The sequence below is a fragment of the Xenopus laevis genome, chromosome 5S (assembly GCF_017654675.1).
Source record: "Xenopus laevis strain J_2021 chromosome 5S, Xenopus_laevis_v10.1, whole genome shotgun sequence".
NCBI lineage: Eukaryota > Metazoa > Chordata > Amphibia > Anura > Pipidae > Xenopus > Xenopus laevis.
Window position 1 is genome coordinate 81,515,051 of NC_054380.1, and position 19,589 is coordinate 81,534,639.

The 19,589-nt window shown below is 35.4% G+C and overlaps 1 protein-coding gene across 2 annotated transcripts in view; it reads left to right on the plus strand.

The window, feature by feature from the left end:
- khdrbs2.S (KH domain containing, RNA binding, signal transduction associated 2 S homeolog) overlaps positions 1-19,589 on the plus strand; it is a 146,118-nt gene that overhangs the window by 97,559 nt on the left and 28,970 nt on the right. For both annotated transcript variants that reach the window (XR_005961591.1, XM_018265525.2), the window contains exon 7: positions 17,575-17,657. Coding sequence is in view for 1 of the 2 variants with exons in the window: in XM_018265525.2 (XP_018121014.1) it covers positions 17,575-17,657 (83 nt within the window). In the remaining variant the exon portion in view is untranslated. The remainder of the gene's footprint in view (positions 1-17,574; positions 17,658-19,589) is intronic.

Consider the following 19,589-nt stretch of genomic DNA (forward strand, 5'->3'; position numbering starts at 1 on the left):
GTTGGGGTTGGAAAATATGCTGGTGGCTGAAGCCATAAATATGCTTATAATAGACTTGATTTTTACATTTTACAGAACTTTACCAATCTTTTAAGAATTAAACATGTATTTTCTTTGGAGGAACAAATTCAATTATTAACATTAAACCCTGAATTAGTTTTGCATTGGGGATTAATGATCAATATGGGCTAAGTGCTCAACACTGCACGACTAGACAAACCAGCTGAACACATTGTGATCAATTGGTATCAACAAAATGCCAGCACTGCTACATAGTTCCAGTGTGGCTACACCCTTTGTCAATAACAATAGCTGAACTGGAAAAAAAAAAAAACAAGAATACTCCAAGTGCTACACCAAGTAGTAGATGAGTAATTTTTTATTTCTTACAATTTGTTTGCTGATTCCGGTGCTTCACATTGTGATGAATTGATAAATTGTGATAAATGTGTCAATTTCTTGCAATTTTGTATCAACAAATTAGAAAAAAATATCAAACTGCAAGGTATCCTTCTGGATTTCCCAGTTGCCTACTGTTGGACTATATCATTTTTATATACATAATTTATCATCATTTTTCGATGTGGTTCAGGCCAAGCGTTTAAAATTGTGGCACATTACAATTTCATTTTTACAAAGCTTGCTATGCTCATCATACTGAATAATGTATATAACCTGAAGGATGTTATAGAACCAATAATTTAGCACATACTTGTAGGAATGTTTTGTTATTGCACATACATAGTACACTATATCACAATATATATATATTTTTATTTTGTTAAATAAGCATAGCAAATAAGTGGAGCAATGTAATTTATATTTTTAGTGAACTTTTTTTCACATATTTGAGTTTTACTACATTTCCATTTTCTGTAGGTATTCTCTGGGTTGGTGGGCACTGGACGTTACATCTCTCCATTTTTTAACTTTTCTATGTAAACCGAACTGTCAGAGTAGGGCTAAAATGATTCACTTGTTCCATGACGTGATGTTTTTACGGCATTGATATTGAATAAGGTTAAGTGTGTAATATAACCAGACAAAAAGGTGTATGAGAGAGCCATTAATCATTGCACAGTTGATTATGCTCTTCTACAAGATTAATTGCACTAAAGATTGTTAACAAGTCATGTTGCTGCACACTACCTTGGGAGAAGGGAAAACCGGACTTGCAACACCTTACATTGTAAGTTGGAAGCTTTTGCTGCAAAAATTGGGTATTTGAAAAACAAGAAAGGGATTTGGGACTTGACTATGGTTAATATAGTTTCACTTAAGATGAAATTGTGATGTGAAACCAGCTACAAGTTGAAATGTAATTGTTACTACAACGCAGATAATGTAAGAAACATTTTTCGTTATTTGATTTGTTCCTGGATTTTTTTAAGTAGGATTTGGACAGACAGCTGGATTGCATACTGATTAAAGGGTTTGTTCACCTTCCAAACACTTTTTTGAGTTCAGTTGTTTTCAGATTATTCAACATGAACAAAGACTTTTTTCAATTGCTTTTGGACTTTTATTGTTTTTTAGCTTAATATTTCTGTCTTGGGGGCATTCTGAACTGTTACAATTTGCTACATTTAGTTGATAGTATTAGTATTAGCAACTATTGTATCAATTCTAACAGTTGTCTTTAATGAAACTCTGAGTTCACCAGTGCTTTCTTTCTTTCTCGGGGTGTACCAAACTATAGATTTTGCCACTCCTAATATTGTAGCAATTTCTCAGATGGGTTTTATCTGTTTTTGCAGCTTAAAGGGGAAGGAAACCTAGTCGGCGCAAACCACCCACCCCCCCACCCGTTTGTTGCCCACCCTCCCTCCTCCCCCCTGGCCTACCCGTCCCGCTGGGCAAATGCCCCTGACTTGTTACTTACCCTTCTGCGCAGGTCCAGTCCAGGGAGTTCACACACAACATCTTCTTCACCGCGATCTTCTTCCTGCTGTGAATGGCGTTTTGGCGCATGGGCAGTAGGATCATTTCGCCGGTACGGATCCAAAAGTCACGCGCATGCGCAGTAGATTGTACCGGCGAAATGATCCTACTGCGCATGCGCCGTTCACAGCAGGAAGAAGATCGCGTGGAAGAAGATGTCGTCAGTGAACTCCCTGGACTGGACCTGCGCAGAAGGGTAAGTAACAAGTTAGGGGCATTTGCCCAGCGGGACGGGTAGGCCAGGGGGGAGGAGGGAGGGTGGGCAACAAACGGGAGGGGGGTGGGGAGTTTGCGCCGACTAGGTTTCCTTCCCCTTTAAGGATGGCTTATTTCACCTGCATGGAGAGCACCTTTGACCACATGTTTTCTGTTCACAGCAAAATCTTCCACATACAAGCCCCCCCCCCAAATCAACTCCAGGGCTTTTATCTACTTCATTGATAATGACATAACGGAGGAATTGCCCACACCTGCCCATGAAATACCCTTTGAGTCACTTGTCCAATTGCTGTTGAGCCCCTGAAATGAAGTGATTGTTTAAAAAAAAGGCTTTAGTTCCTCACATTTTTATGCAATCTTTTGTTCAACCCACTGAATTAAAGCTGAAGGTCTGCAGTTCAACTACATCTGAGTTATTTCATTTAAAATTCATTGTATGTGTGTGTGTATATATATATATATATATATATATATATATATATATATATATATATATATATATATATATATATATATATATATATATATATATATATATATATATATATGTCTCTGCACAATAGTTAGTCACCATTTTTACTACTTTTGAAAATATGAGGATATCATTAAAACACCATCTTCAAATAAGGAAAGGAATAAGGAAATATTAACATTGAATACAGTACATTCTTTATTAGCGAGATGGGCTTATGGTGAAAGATGTAACACTGTCATAGTGCCCCTCTGCTAATTTATTATCATACTAAGGGGCAGATGTATTAAGGGTTGAATAGTAAATTCAAATTCTCACTTTTTTTTTGCTGTCAAAATTCACACATTCAAATTTGAATCCCCCAATATAAATCTGAATGTAATATTTATCACACCTCAACCATGGAAACAGGTCTAATTCCAATATTCACCTAAAACCTGTCAAGTTAATTTACAGGTCCATTGAACCATTTAAATATGTTAATTGCCTTCCTAACATTCAAGTTTTTTTCAGAGGGAAAACTCATTTTGAATTTGATTCTAATTTTCAGGTCGGGACTATTCAATCCAATATTAGACGGTCTAATCTTTTCTTAAATAACCTCCCATTTAAGAGTATAGTCCAATTTATTAGAGTAAAAAAAATTCTCATAAATTCGAAATCCGACCTTTGATAAATCTGTCCATAACTGTTACTAGCACTATCTTCACAAGTGCACAAAATGTAATTTTTATCTTTTTTTTTAAATCAAGAGGTGTTTTTGTTTCTACCTTATTGTAGAAGTGAAATAATGAGTAATATAAAAACAGAACAGATTGTGCCAGTGGGGAGGAAATGCCCTAATTCTATTTTGGCAAAAAGACAGAAAAAGGTTGAAGTATTCAGTCAATTTATTTTCCTCAGACAGAAACGTGTAGCACAGCACTAGCTAATTATTCCATGCTGGAACGATCTCAAGCATTATTGAATTAAGTTAATAGTGTTGTTTCAGCATGTTTGCTGTGTTTTGCATAATGTTTTGATTATAATATTTGGAACGTGTAGTTTGTGTCTATGTCAAAGAGATGCATCCATACTGTCCCCTTTTACAAGCAGATTAGGCCTCATGAACCAGTCTATCCCCCTACTGACATTTAGGGGTTATTTATTTGAATATATCTCAACATGTGCCAAAAACATTTTTACATACGCACAGGTTTTTTCCACTTATTTATTATTAGATTTTCCAAAAAACTGGTTTGCTGGAAAAAAATCTAAATTTCACAATTTTCTCGGATTTTCCACCCCGAAAACTCTGATTTTGTATGCTTTTTTCCTGAAAACTCTGAAATCTTCTGGTTACTGCACAAAGTACCGCACACATCAAAAAAATCATTGGGACTTCTGCCATTGATTTATACTTTATACAACCTCAACAGGTCTAAGATGCCGGATTTTCTGATTTGGACTTTTCCATCTTTGGGGTATAATAAATTCCAAAAATTCATGATTATAGTCCAATTTTATACTAAAAAATCAAAATTTTTGGGGGATTTTTGCATTCGGTGTTTAGTAAATAACCCCCTTAGTTTTGAGACAGATGTAAGCTGTCACCTGAGGTGAGATAGAACTAAAATGTGCTGCGTTGGGTTTCCTAGCACTTCCCAAACGTTTCAAATTACATACTGGTTTTCTTTTGACAAACTGATTTGTAAAGGATTGTGAGCTTAAAGGAACAGTAACGTCAAAAAATGAATGAAAGTAATAAATATATAATGCAGTGTTGCCCTGCACTGGTAAAACTTCTGTGTTTGCTTCAGAAATACTACAATTGTTTATATAAATAAGCTGCTGTGTAGCAATGGGGTCAGCTATTCAAAGGAGAAAAGGCTCAGGTTACACAGCAGATAAGCTCTGTAGAACATAATGGTGTTATCTGTTATCCACTATTTAACCCAGGCATGTCCAAAGTGTGGCCCGGGGGCCAATTGCGGCCCTTTTTCAAATTTACATTGGCCCTCAGCCTCCGTCATGAAATTAATAATAATGAGGCCCCCAGCAAAATGTGATCAGGAATCCCATAGCAGTAATATTAAGGCACATTAGTGAAATGATCTGCCACTTGGTCTATACTGCTGCCTGTGTGCTGAAGGTGTTGGCAATAGACACGTACTGGCACATAGTGACGTGCCACTCTCGCATACTTCTTTAGGGCTGAAGGTGTCAATAGACGTACTGACGTGCCAGTAAAGTAAACTAAAGAAGTATGGCGTCTTTACGTGCCAGTGCAGTGAACTAAAGAAGTATGGCGTCTCTATGTGCCAGTACGTGTCTATTACTAACACCTTCAGTACACAGGCAGCACCAAGTGGCAGATCATTTCACTAATGTGCCCAAATATTACTGCTACAATTACTCGATTCCTGTACTTTAATGTTAATGGTTCAAAAAATGTCGGGCTGAATGGTTGGCCCCCACACATTTTCACCTCACTAAATCTGGCCCTCGTTGCAAAAAGTTTGGGCACCCCTGATTTAACCTGTGCCATATAGCCTTTTTTCAATTTCCGCCATTGCTACTCTGCAGCTTGTTTATATGAACTATAGTAGTGTTTCTGAAGCAAACACATCAGTTTTACCAGTGCAGGGCAACAGTACATGATATTTTCATTACTTTAAATGGGTTGTTCACCTTCCAAACACTTTTTTCAGTTCAGTTATTTTCAGATTGTTCCCTAGAAATAAAGACTTTTTTCAGTTACTTTCCATTTCTTATTTTTTACCATTTTTTCAAAATCTAAGTTTAAAGTTTAGTGTCCCTGTCTAAACTGGTGTTTGAGTCTGGCAGCTCAGTAATTCAGGTGGTCTAAACTGTTACAAATTTGCAACATTTAGTTGATACATTTCTCGGCAGCATCTCTGGAGTATTAGCAACTATTGTATCAATTCTGAAAGCTGCCTTTAATGAAACGCAGATATTCTGCTCAGCAGGGACAAAGAAAACAAATGTATCAAAATTTAGAACAGTTTACAGCAGGAGTCCCCAACCGCAGGGCTGCCGAGCCCAGTGTTCAAAAATGCGGCGCACCCCGAATTGGACGCTGGTGCGTCCAAATTTGTTGCCGACTCTCGCTGACTCCCGCCAACCCCACCCATGACCCCACCCCCACCGGTCCCCTGTCTAAAAAAGGTTGGGGACCCCTGGTTTACAGGGTTATCAAACCCCCCCCCCCCCCAGAGCTGCTTTAGGAGGTGAAAAACAAAACTTTACACTTCAATATTAGAAAACGTAGAAAATAGAAAGTAATTGGAAAAAGTCTTTGTTCTGGTAAACTATCTTAAAACAACTAGGTACTTGAAGGTGAACAACCCCTTTAAAACCCTTTCATTTTTTGGTGTTACTTTTTCTTTAATTTTCCCTGGGCCATTTCATTGTATGAGTTTATTTACAACACAGCTTTTTTTTTAACAGAAATCCAAAAAGATTTGAAACAAATTTGTGATGCAATTTTAATGAATAGCAACCTAAGGCCTGAGAGATACAAATATCATGAAGGCTCCAAGCTGGCAAAAATATAGTCTGGCAGTTTTGATCTGTAACCAGAGTATAATTTCATGTTGTTTGGCACTCCCAAGCTATACAGAATTTCTAAGGGAGTATTAATAAGTTTGCCTATTTAATATTTAGATTTGCTATATAAATATCCCATTACACTGATGTTCTGGATAGACTGGAAGTTTTTGTTTTTTTTAAAAAAAAGCATATAAACACAATAAACAGTTTATTTTTTGTACTCAACTTGGGCGACTCAGCTAAGTTTATGAAAATTTGAGGAACTTTGCTTTTTAGAAACCTCAAATGGAATAATGTAAGTATGTAAAATGTTTCTCTCTTTCTTTCTTTGACAATGTACTTACTTTCTGCCCCTTTTCCAGTTCTTTATTGTGTATTGAAATGTTTAAAAATCTTGGAAACATGTTTTAATTCCACATACGCTATCATTATTGGGTTTTGATGAACACCAAATCCTTCACAAAAGATTAATTCAGTTCTTAATTTGCATATTTAAAGAAAAACTAAAGCATAAAGACACAATGCAGAAATGTTGTACTTACTGTAATGTTTTGGCCTCCTGTACCAGCCCAAGGAAACCACAGCCCTTTAGCAGTAAAGATCTGTACCTCCAAAGATGTGCATGTTGCAGACACTCAGTATCAATCCTGGTGCTGCTTACATCTCTTAAAACGTTAGGGGGGCCGTGTCACTAGTGCAATGAGCGCTATAGCTCTCTCTGTACTAGTAGAGCTGTTATTTCTGTTTTAAAAAACAGAATTTCAGCTATTACAGTTATAATACAGACTTTTTCTGCCACCCTGCAGACATTTCTAACAAAATCCAAGATGGGAAACTCCTGACAATGATAACATCATTATTGATATAGAGAGAACGAACCTTTAAGCTGGTTCAATAAGTTCATACATTCATTATATAAAATATGGAATTTCTAGCCATATTCATTTTTAAGGGTTAATTCTCCTTTAATCACAATTGTCATCACATCATATCAGAGAAATAATACAGTGCGTGATGTAGCAGAGAATGGAAATGATTTGTTGTTTCCTGACAAAGAAGATGAAAAGAGCAATGGACAAAGATTATTGAATTTCACTGGAAAAGTTACTCTGGCTTTATATGAGTTAACAGAGCATCTAGTCTTACTCTGTTGGAGAACATTGTGTTACATGAATCCATATAATTTCCTGTTTGCACCTAGTGTCTGCTCCTAGTTAAGATTCCTCTAGCCAGAATATACTGACATAATTGTAGTTTTGTGTAACTTTTTAAACACTTTGAAATAGAATGATGTAAGAACAGAATAGCATTGTTCTTTAGGGTAATGGCACATGGGGCATTTAGTCATCCCGTTATTTTTAAGCTCCATTGCTTTAGGAAATAACTATATAGATTTGCCATCCATTAATGCAACTCCATGTATGGGATTATCATTCAAAAATAATATGATTGACCAATAATTGCCTGTACAAAACTGCAATTAATTCCAACTATTGTTTATCTTTATTTTTAACTTATGTCCTTTTTTTTTAAACTGGGTTGATGCATTTTTGACATAAAATAGGCAGAGAATAATAAAAAATGTAAGGAGGCTGTCTCCCCAAAAAGAGACCAATTGCTATAAACCCATATATAATTAGAACTACTCTAATGGTAAGCCTTCTATTTGTAGCCTTTCCCCCAAAAATCACTCTCCTCCCCTGATATAAAATACATACAAGTCCATATGTAAGTGTCCATACGACTGTCAACCTTGGGGTCGTCCCAGAGTTCAGCACACAGTTAAATTGTCTGCAGCTCCATTACCTCTCACAACTGGACTGGTTGCTGCTTCTTTATGGCAGATAAATTATCTGTCCCATGGGATCACTGCACAGTATATCCAAATAAAAAAGGGCAACTATCACAAAATTAAAAAAAAAAAGCTAAGTCTAAAAAGCTGAAGCAGAAAAGAGCATTTTCTTAAACATTTTTGCAGCCTTTAGATACAGGGATCCGTTATCTGGAAACCCTTTGTCTAAAACTTCCAAATTAATGAAAGACATCTCCCATTTTAGCCAAATAATCCAAATTTTACAAATGATTTCCTTTTTTCTGTAATAATAAAACAGTACCTTGTACTTGACCCAGACTAGGATATAATTAATCCCTATTGGAATCAAAACCTATTGGGATTATTTAATGTTTACATGATTTTCTAGTAGACTTAAGGTATGAAGATCCAAAGTACTGAAAGATCCGTTATCCCAAAAACCCCAGGTCCTGAGCATTCTGTATAACAAGTCTCATACCTATATTAAATTCTACTTAAAACTCCCACTCCTCCCCTGCAGTCCCCTACCTTTCTACAGGGAGCCACCAGCCTGCTAATAGAAAGGCCATTGCATGCTGAGAATATGGCATTACAGGGCCAGAGATTAAGATCTCTATCAGGTTTTCTTTCTTTTTTCAGATTGCCTGAACCCAAGGTACTATTTTGTTGAGAATTTTTGCCAAAATACAAGTTAGATAATATTTCCGATGAACTAGAAAAATGTATTCTTCTCTCAATGACTTCCTCGCAAAGTTTGTGACCAAATGGCTTTTGTGAACATTCACAGTGTGTATAGTAAAATTTTGCAATTACAAAGCGTATTTAAAGGAACTCCAGAGCAGGTGTTAATGATAACCTTCTGGTTAGCGTATGATTTTATGTTGCGAGCAGCACTTAACATTAACAAAAATGCCATTTTAAGTAACACTTGGGATTTTTTATTACATTCCCCCTTAAAGCTCTAAAAATCAAAAGCAACATGCGAGACAGATTTAAAAAATATTTATACAGATTTATAATTATCCAAAATTGCTTTTAAGTTCAGACACCAGAAAAAGCAAAAGCTTCTCACAGCCTGTTTAGTGTTTCACAAATTATATTTGATATAAATATTCATACAAGTAATCAAACACATACTAAATATAGGTTAAATTTAATCTGACAAATCTACATTTACTATAATGACATACAATAATACTGGCCTATATTCAAGTAGTACAGAGGGGTTAACATTGCCATACTTTATGCAAATGAGAAGAAGAAGGTTGTAACTGGAGTGGGATTCTGCAATTATACTTTTTTTTATAGATTTCATAGTTACAGAGTTAATTTGAGTTGAAAAAAGATAACATTTCATCAAGTTCAACCCCTCAAAATTAACCCCAGTGCTAAGGTATCACTCACATATACAGACCTGTCTACACACTATATACCGATAATCATACTACATCAGCTATTGGTCCTAAGATCACTTGATAAAGGGCTCTGGGCCGAAACATGTTGTGTGCAATAAAGAGCACTTAGCAGCAAGTTCTGCCTCTTCGTTTGCTTTTCTCTCAGCTCTCTTGTTAATTGACTTCATTTTCTACACCTGGAGCGGGGGTGCCTTGCTGAGATTGAGAGCACAGCTGCCAATCCCCCAGTCATCCTAATACATTGTCCATCACTATAGCCGTGGATGTTATGTTTGTCAAAGAAGTCATCTAAGACACTCCAAGGTGTTAATAAAATCTACTATGACAACTCATTGTGAACCCCCTTTTCCACGTCAAATGAAAGAGGGGTGACCTCTCGTTCTTTGATCTTTTCTAAGGGAGAAAATCTCCCCCGCAATCTGTCTATAATGTCCTCTAATGTATTTGTAAAGAGTAATTATGCCCTCTCACAGAAGCTTTTTCTCAAGAGACCCAAACCTTGACAGTCTTCCCTTGTAGTTTAATCTTTCCATTCCCTTTTACCAGTCTAGCTTCGATTCGGATGATTCGAAATCGTTCCACTATTCGACCATTCGATAGTCGAAGTACTGTCTCTTTAAAAAAAACTTTGACTACATACTTCGCCACTTTAAACCTACCGAGCTACAATGTTAGCCTATGGGGACCTCCCCCATCAGTTTTCTAAGGTTTTTTTGATCGAAGGAAAATCCTTTGATCGATCGATTAAAATCCATCGATCGATTAAAATCCTTCGAATCGTTCGATTCGAAGGATTTTATCGTTTGATCGAACTATTTTTCCTTTGATCGTTCGATCGTAGGATCTGCGGTAAATCCTACGAATTCGAATTTGTAGGATTTTACCTCGAGGGTCGAATTCAAGGGTTTATTAACCCTCGATATTCGACCCTTAATAAATGTGCCCCCATATATATTGTACAAGAATATTGTAAATATAGGAAGAAATTCAAGGTTATGACTAATACAGTTTATACTCACTGCTTATTCATTTTGATATTTAATCAGCTCTTCTAAAATTAGATATTTTTTCTGGTTTGTTTGTGTTTTCTGTAAAATGTAGTTGATTGAAATGAAATCCTGAAAACAAGTACAAAAACATAAATTATTGCAAGTAGATTATGAGAAAAAAAGTATGTATCAAAACAAAAATTGTTGTGTTTAATATCATTTTATATGATATATATTACATTGATTTTATAGAATCAGAGTTGGCTGCCAGCCTAAGGTTGCATTCCAAAAAGAAGAAGTACAGTTTGTCAGTCTTAAAACCCATTGCTTTTGAAATGTGTTCCCTGAAGGAGGCCAGGAAAAATTGTAAAGTAATTATATAGTAGTTTCATTGTATAACTTTTACTGTGAAGCATAGGACATAAATTCTAATTGCTTTGGACAGGAGTGGCTGTCAGTCTACAAGAGCATATCGGAGACAGGCTTGGTTACATCAGTAACCTAATTACAGAAAGTCTGGCTTTTCACCAATATTATAACTCTTGATTTATTTTCTGTTCAATAGAGCTTGAGTTAATTGGTTTTCTCAATGAGTGCTAAAATATAAAGATCCGGCTTCATTAAAAGAAAGTTCAAGTTACTATGCTTCATTGAATTTAAAGTCCATGAACAGGTTCAGAGATTATAGAACAATGTCGTGGTTTCTTTCTTATTCTGGAAAAAAAAGTTCCCTGCATCTTAAAGGTGTATAATTAGATGTATAATTAAATCCACAATACCCTTTATTTCTTAATATAAATAAGATAGACAAGAACATTTAATTTATAGAAAAATGGATGCAGAGAATATTACATTAAGTGAGTTATAATTAAGTTCTTACTATTTTCTGAAAACTACTTCGACCAAATCCAGACAAACTTTTCCCTCCTATTTATCAATGCATTTTCACACATTTTTCTTGTGCTTAAAAGTCACAATAAAATCGTGAAAATTTTTATACGGATTTTGCACTCGGACCCTAATTTTTATTCGCTAAGCTTTTTTCGGAAACCCAGCGCAACTCAGAAAATCTTCCAGTTTTTAACGAAACGAAACATCTGCCATTGACTTTTACATGTTCTCGGCAGGTCTGAGTTGGAGCATTTTTTTCATCAGTCTTTTAACACCGTCAGACTAAAATCCAGAAAAAATCGAGTTTTCATTTTCTTTGAAAAAAATGTTATTTTCCCCTTTAAAAGTCCAACTAGAAAAAGTTGGAGTTTAATAAATAATCCCCTAAATATTAATATTATCAATTTATATGAAAAAGTAATAAAGTATAGGAAACCAATCTTTAGAATCACACATACATATTAATCCAGCATTGTTTAATCTTTGGCGATCTTTTCTAAAGTCTGTAATACAAATTAATGAAGATGAAAACTAAATTTAACTACAGCCCTTCATTAACGAGTTACATTTTTCTGGCTGAGAACATACAAAGATGTCTATTGAGAATGACAAAGTGACTTATACAGTTGCCCCAGTAACACAATAATTATTATTACAAGCAATCTAAGGGAAAATACGCAGACAGTTTTAACAGTACTTAATGCATAATGTATTAGAGTGTAACAAAAGTGTATTTACAGTGTATATAATATACACCTTAAGCAATGTGGCACTGCAGATACTGAAGTACTAGCACAACAATTTAGCAGTGTGAAGGAATTTAACATTTTTATACTGCAGTTCTGACATCTGACTAGGAAATGTCTGCAGGGAAAATTCACTAAAATTTGATTTTATTATACAGAATTCATACTTGGGTCCCAAAGAATTTTAATATATTTCTACTAACCTGGATAATAGCTAATTTTATCACATTACTCTTTTTCCATGCGTTGTTCCAGTTTGGCTCAGTTGCAGCTTAATTGTAATACGTAGGCAGCTCTCATGTGCAAAAATCTCCCTCTTTATCAGTTTAATGGAACCTCTAATGGAAATTCACCCTATGTCCATACTACACCACAGGTAACAGTGTTGTTGTATGAAAACACTGTGATCAAAGTATATCCATGGTTAGTATGATTAGCTAACATTCACAGTTCGGGTTGCTGGTCATGTACCTTGTTCGGCTACATCGGAGGCAGATATTTTCTTGAGAAACCCCAGACATGTGTGCATGGTCAAGTACACAGTAAGGGCAAAATTGGTCACCACTTACCCTATCCTTTATAATATCCGTTTTACTGATATTATAAAGGATAACCCTCCTGGAAATTACTGTTAAAATGTAAAAGCTAGCGTATAGTCACTGTGGGCTGAAGTTCACAAGATAGAAGTGCTTGTAGCTCCTCAGAGAATTAAGAATTTTGTTGCTATATAAAGATTTTATTAACATTGGAGTTTTCATCTGAGTAAGACAATATAATGTATTGCTCTTGTAAACAGCAAAGTAGCTAAATTCCCTAAGGGCTGCATATGTTCTTCAAGATTGCAAACAGGTTCTTTTTAAAATTCTTAGTTAAAGTTCAGTCACAGGCAATGGGAATTTCAAATCTAGAAGTCTAACAATCTGACTTGTGTGCCCTAACATAAGAGAAATCTGTTGCAAGTGCAGCCTGCAAATAATCAAGTGTTTTCATTTATATCAGGATGACATGTTGTGATTAAATTTGCAAAAATCCAATTTTAAGTTTTGTTGATAAATAGATAGGTAAATACTTCTAAGGGCCAATATATACCCATTTCCAACAAGAAAGCAATAAATGTATTCAGCCTATAATTATGATTTTAAAATATCGATATTTTCTAAACAATACTGAGTTAATTTTATTTCACCTTTTATTACCACCTTTTTCACTGATAATGAGCTCTGTACAAACAAATCCCAGCTGCAATCTGTATCAGATTGTCACATAAGGAGGGTTTAGCTTGTCTTGCAAAAACAATAAATTGGACCGTAAAAGAAGTTTTAGTTCTAGTCTTTGCCCTGTTTTGTCAGAAAAATAATATAAAATAGATTTAAAAAAAAACAACAGGCAAAAGTATGTATTGCTCCATAAATATTTACCCTAGCTTTTTATGGTTAGCAGCAAAAGTATGTATTGCTCCATAAACATTTACCCCAGCTCAGCAAAGTAGTCAGACAGATCAGCAGGAGAGCAGGGGGCTAGGCTTAGGGAACTGTTCCAAACCATTAAAAATCATGAAAAGTCTGCATATGTTTTCATTGATGTGTATTGCAAAGTTGCTTGAAATTGTTTACTTTTCCAAAAGCTTAGGTTATGTATGTGTGGAGTTCCGCTTTAAGAATAGTGTGGTAGAGCAAAATATAATCATATAACTGTTCCTCACTTAAACTGGGGACGTTTCGTCCCCACTGACTTTCTCAAGCAGTATTTTAAGAAGTTCTGCATATTGGTTATAGTTCCCCTAAGGATCTACACGCTTTGATTGGTGACCTGCACTTTATTCCTATAATCAAGTTTATAATGACACATATGGGCTATCCATAATGTTGAAATTTTTCTCATATATGAATAAGGTTTGTATTTGAATTCTTCTCTTTCCTTCTAGATGAGATTTAGCTCTTACTATGTAATTGTAAAGGGCAATAAGTAAATTGAATTTGATTACTAATTTTACTGTTGCATTATTGGGCTCATATTATTTATTTATTGTGTTTTATCACCTGGGAGACCAAATGGGATTGCCTTCCCCCCAATCCAATTGTAAGGACCTCATATTTGGGTGTAACTAATTGCTTTTTTAATTTTTTTTAAATCTGATTAAAATGGTAATGTAAATATGTATGCTATATAATTTAATGAGAAAAGCAACATTTGCATGGGGTCTATTAAAGGTCAAATAAAACACAAATATGATTTTTGATATGTGGCATGTGCAATCTAAGGCAGAACAGCTCCAAAGAGCTTTGTAGTATACTGTCCCTCTGTCATATTTGCATTTAGTTTTGGTTCTAATTGCTTTAATTGCTCTAATTGCCTCTCATCACATGGGATCTGTTTATTCTGGAACTGAATTCAACTTAAGTATAAATGATGACATCCTACCCCAAAGACATTGATATGATAAGTTATTAAATGCTTTGATGTGTTCCCTTTGCCAGTGAACATATAGAGGCACATTTATTAAAGGTCAAATTTCGAATTCATGTGAATTTTTTAAAACTCCCATAAATTTGACCAATAAAAATTTATTATTAAAATTGAATTTTTAAAACTCGGATGAATTGAAATGACCTGGAAATTCAAATCGAATTTAGATCGAATTTGATCAAACTCGACTCGAGTTTAATCTCCGAAAAAAACTTGAATGTCAGGAAGGCTGCAAACAGTTCTAAATTGATCCCTCAACCCCTCCCATTAACTTAATAACAGCAATTCGACAGATTTTAGGTGGTGAATAGTCGAATTTGAGTTCTTAAAAAGTCGAATCGAATTTGACAGTTTTGACCATAAAAAAAATTTAATTTGCAATTCGACCCTTAATAAATCTTCCCCATCCTATTTGTAACCTACCTGGGGGAGGAAAGCAAAGCCCCTATTTATAATGTAGAGCGTAAAGTTACAGTTTGCATGAGGACCTAATTAAAGAATTACAGCAATAAGTAAACAAATGCCTATTTTTTTCTATGCAAAGCAGACAGAGAGGATTGTGATTGGTTAGCATGTTAAATAGTGAATATGGAGTGATTAGAACAAGAAGTCAGAGGTATAAGTAAATCTAATTATTACAGTAAAACAACTAAAACAAATGAGTTTTTACATATTTAACATGTTTATGTATAGGATACTACATTTTGCATTTGGTGCCACCATAACCATTCATTAAATGTTTGCTTTTAATCTAGTGAACTGTAAATACTTCCAACTAATTATTTATGGGTTAATGACCTGGTACAAACTGAGGGACTGTTTTTTTGAAACACTTTATTTTCAATCTTTGAACAACTGATATCATCAAGTATCTGTGACAATAGTTTTCAGTTATTAAAGGGCAACTAAAGTCTAAAATAGAATAATGTTAGAAATGCTGTATTATGTATACTAAATATAAACATGAACTTACTGCACCAGCAGCCTAATAAGACAAATGGGGGCCCATTCACTAAGCTCGAGTGAAGGATTCGAATGAAAAAAATTCGAATTTCGAAGTATTTTTTGGGTACTTCGACCATCGAATTGGTTAAATTCGTTCGAATACGAACGAAATCGAACGAATCGAATGAAAAATCGTTCGACTATTCGACCATTGGATAGTCAAAGTACTTTCCCTTTAAAAAAAACTTCGACCCCCTACTTCGGCAGATAAAACATACCGAAGTCAATGTTAGCCTATGGGGAAGGTCCCCATAGGTTTGCTAACCTTTTTTTGATCGAAGGATTTTCCTTCGATCGAACGATTAAAATCCTTCGAATCGTTCAATTCGAAGGATTTAATCGTTCGATTGAACGAAAAATCCTTCGATCGATCGAACAAACGTTTAGCGCTAAATCCTTCGACTTCGATATTCGAAGTCGAAGGATTTCAATTCGAGGGTCGAATTTCGAAGTAATATTTACTTCGAAATTCGACCCTTAGTGAATCTGCCCCATGATTTATGCTTTCAAAGTTGGCGCAGGGGGCTGTCATCTTGTAACTTTGTTAGACATTTCTGCAATATCAAGACTCGCACATGCTCAGTGTGGTCTGGGCTTCAGTTGGGAGGTTAAGCTTAGGGATCGTCATAAATTATCAAAACAGCACAAGTCAAATAATATCTGCCATAGAAGCCAATACAGCAAGACTGATTAATAATCATAATATAGAGACTGAACTGCGTCTCTGCATACAAATCTCTACAGGGAATCCAACAATGCTGCTCGAGTTCTGGGAAGTAAGGTGGGGGGGCTCCCCCTGCCATTTGAAAGTATGATCGTTTACCTGCACAGCAGTTGGGGACCATCTGACAATTCCTATCAACAGCAGTAAAAGAAGGGGGAATTGCACTGCATACAGTCAGGTTTATGATAAAAACTGTAGACATCTTTTAATTAAAGTATATTGGAGATAGATTTCTTTTTCATTAAAGAAAGTAAAAATGGGATTTTATATTTTTGCCTTTACATGCCCTTTAAGTAGCAGGTAATAAAAATCACATGGTACAATCATGAAAATATTGCGAACAATACAATTATAGCATTGTCGAGTGCTGCAGATAAACTTATACAACATAGAGAAAAAGAGAAAAAAGGAAAAGAAAAAAAAACCCCAAAGAAAATCATATAGGCAGGCTGAGGGTGCTATTCAAGTAACCAGTGATGGGGCGAATTTGCGCCGTTTCGCTTTGCTGGAAAATTTGCGAAATTCGCAAAACGGCTAAAAATTTGCAAAACAGCGCGTGCATCTCGTTTTTGACGCTGGCGCCCGTTTTTGATGCGGCGGAAAAAAAATCTTGACGCCAGCGAATTTTTTCGGGCGAATTTTCACGCGCGTTTCGCAAATTTATTCGATGACGGCAAATCGCGCGAATTCGCGCCTGGCGAATAAATTCACCCATCACTACAAGTAACATATCTAGGGTCAGGTGGTTACAGGTGTGTCAGATATAGTGTGAGTCAACGTGCCGAGAGGTACTCCATACTCTTTATTTCCACAATCTTATTCTGTAATTCCCCCATCGTGGGCTTGTTGGGTTGTTTCCATTTCTGACAGAGCAATCTCCTGGCTGCTGACAAAATGTGATTCAGCAGTTTTCTGACTGGCTTAATAAATTTGGTATCGGGGTTCCCTAATAGAAATGAACTGAGGGACTTTTAATACATAACTGGGTTCATATAATGCATATAGTGTAGGCTCTATAACTATAAATCTGGACTCTTCTTTAGGGGAGACTAAAAGAGAGTGCAGCGACTAAAAGATAAATTCATCACAGTGCAACAAATAAAACAAAAACTAATATTTATAATGCATTAGAAATTGTTCAATTATGCCCAAGATAAAGCATTGTATTCTGTCCCTTTATCCTATAACCATTAGTCAGAAAAACCATAAACACTTCATGCTAAGTGGCTCATGGTTAATGACTTTACTGTTTTTATTTTCTACTGCACAGAGTATTGCTGCTAGAGTATGGGTGAAATAAAATGAATATTTCTAAAATGTATGCATTGTGTTTATTTATAGGGCTATGATGATGGCTTTGGAGAGGATTATGATGAACACAGTTATGACGTCTATGAAAACAATTACAACTCACAAGCACAGAGGTATGTTTTGCTAGACTCTGGTAAGAATAAAGAACATTATTGAAAAGGATTCTAAGAATAATAAATATGAAATGTAATGCCAACAAATTTCTTTAGAAATGCGTTAATATTAAGCTGAAAACGTATGTGTGTCTGGAATGAGTCATTTCAAATGTTGATACCTACGAAAAGCATGTTACATTTATAATATACAGTTAGGGGCCTATTCATGAAGCTGTAAAATACCTGACATTTTACCTATTAAATGCCAGGCATCAGTATGTAAAATAAAAATGCTTTTGTCTTTTAGTCAACCAAAAAGCCTTGCTTTGGCAAACTTCTGAGGTAAAAATCAGCATTTGTTTCAAATATCTTTTTGATTTGTTTTTAGGCAAAATAGGAATTTTCTTCTTTTGACTTGAGTCACACCAGGTCTGGAGTGGTATAAAATAACAGCATTACATCTTACATCATACTTCAGGTGGCTTTAAAACATATGGAAATTGCCCATAGAAATTTTGTCTGCTATATACTGTATCCATTTGGGGGTCTTTGTGTGCTACATAGTTTGGTAATTCTATGCATATTAGGCATCAAGCTGTTCAGTCGACCCCTGGCGTTCATATTTAGGATGTCTTTTGCTGGTATGTTAAGAAATGTGGGGTATGTAATGGGGTAAAATGCAAGCTATGTGAAGATTTTCAGAAATTTCATAAAAACCGTTATGTTTTAGATTCGTCGGAATGTGTACTTTCGTAAAATATATGGTTTTCTAGAGTTTGCAAACTGTTAGGTGGTCTCATGGCACATAATACACATATCGGGTGCTTATATTGTAGTAGCCAGAGTGTCATACATGAGAATTCATATGCATTGATTCATTGATGTTGGGGTCTCTGTATGCCACATAGTTTAGTAAGTCTATGCATATTGGACATCAAGCTGTTTAGTAGACCCCTGATGTTCATATTTAGGATGCCTTTTGTTCCTATGTTACGAAATGTGGGGTATATAATGGGGTAAAATGCAAGCTTTGAGGAGATTTCAGAAATTTAATAAAAACGTATGTTTAGCATAGCTTTGTAGTTTGCAGTATTTAGACATATTTACCCATATTTTTTTGGAATGTGTACTTTCAAAAAATATATGGTTTTCTAGGGTCTCCATACTGTAAGGGGGTCTCATGACACATAATACACATACCGGGTGCTTATATTGTAGGAGCCAGACTGTCATACCTGAGAATTCATTAGCACTGTTTGGATTTGGGGGTCTCTGTATGCCACATATGTAAATCTATGCATATTGGGCATCAAACTGTTTAGTAGACCCCTGGCATCATATTTAGGATGCCTTTTGCTGGTGCGTTATGAAATGTAGAGTATATAATGGGGTAAAATGCAAGATTTATGATGATTTTCAGAAATTTCATAAAATCCGTTATGTTTAGCATAGATTTGCAGTTTGGTAGTTTGCAGTAGAAAGACATATTTACACGTTTTAGATTTGTCAGAATGTGTACTTTTGGAAAATCTATGGTTTTCTAGGGTCTCCATACTGTTAGGGGGTCTCATGGCACATAATACACATACTGGGTGCTTATATTGTAATAGCCAGTGTCATACAAGAGAATTCATATGCACTATTTGGATTTGGGGATCTCTGTATGCCACATAGTTTGGTTAATATATGCATACTGGGCATTAAACTGTTTAGTAGACCCCCGGCAATCATATTTAGGATGCCTTTTGCTGGTACATTACGAAATGTGGGGTATATAATGGGGTAAAATGCAAGATGATTTTCAAATTTCATAAAAAGTGTTGTTTAGCATAGCTTTGCAGTTTGGTAGTTTGCAGTAGAAAGAAATTCTGAGGTATTTCAACAAAACCAACAAATTTGGGTAAGGCTTGCGACTCAGTAGTTTGGAGCAAAAAGGCATGGGTACCTATT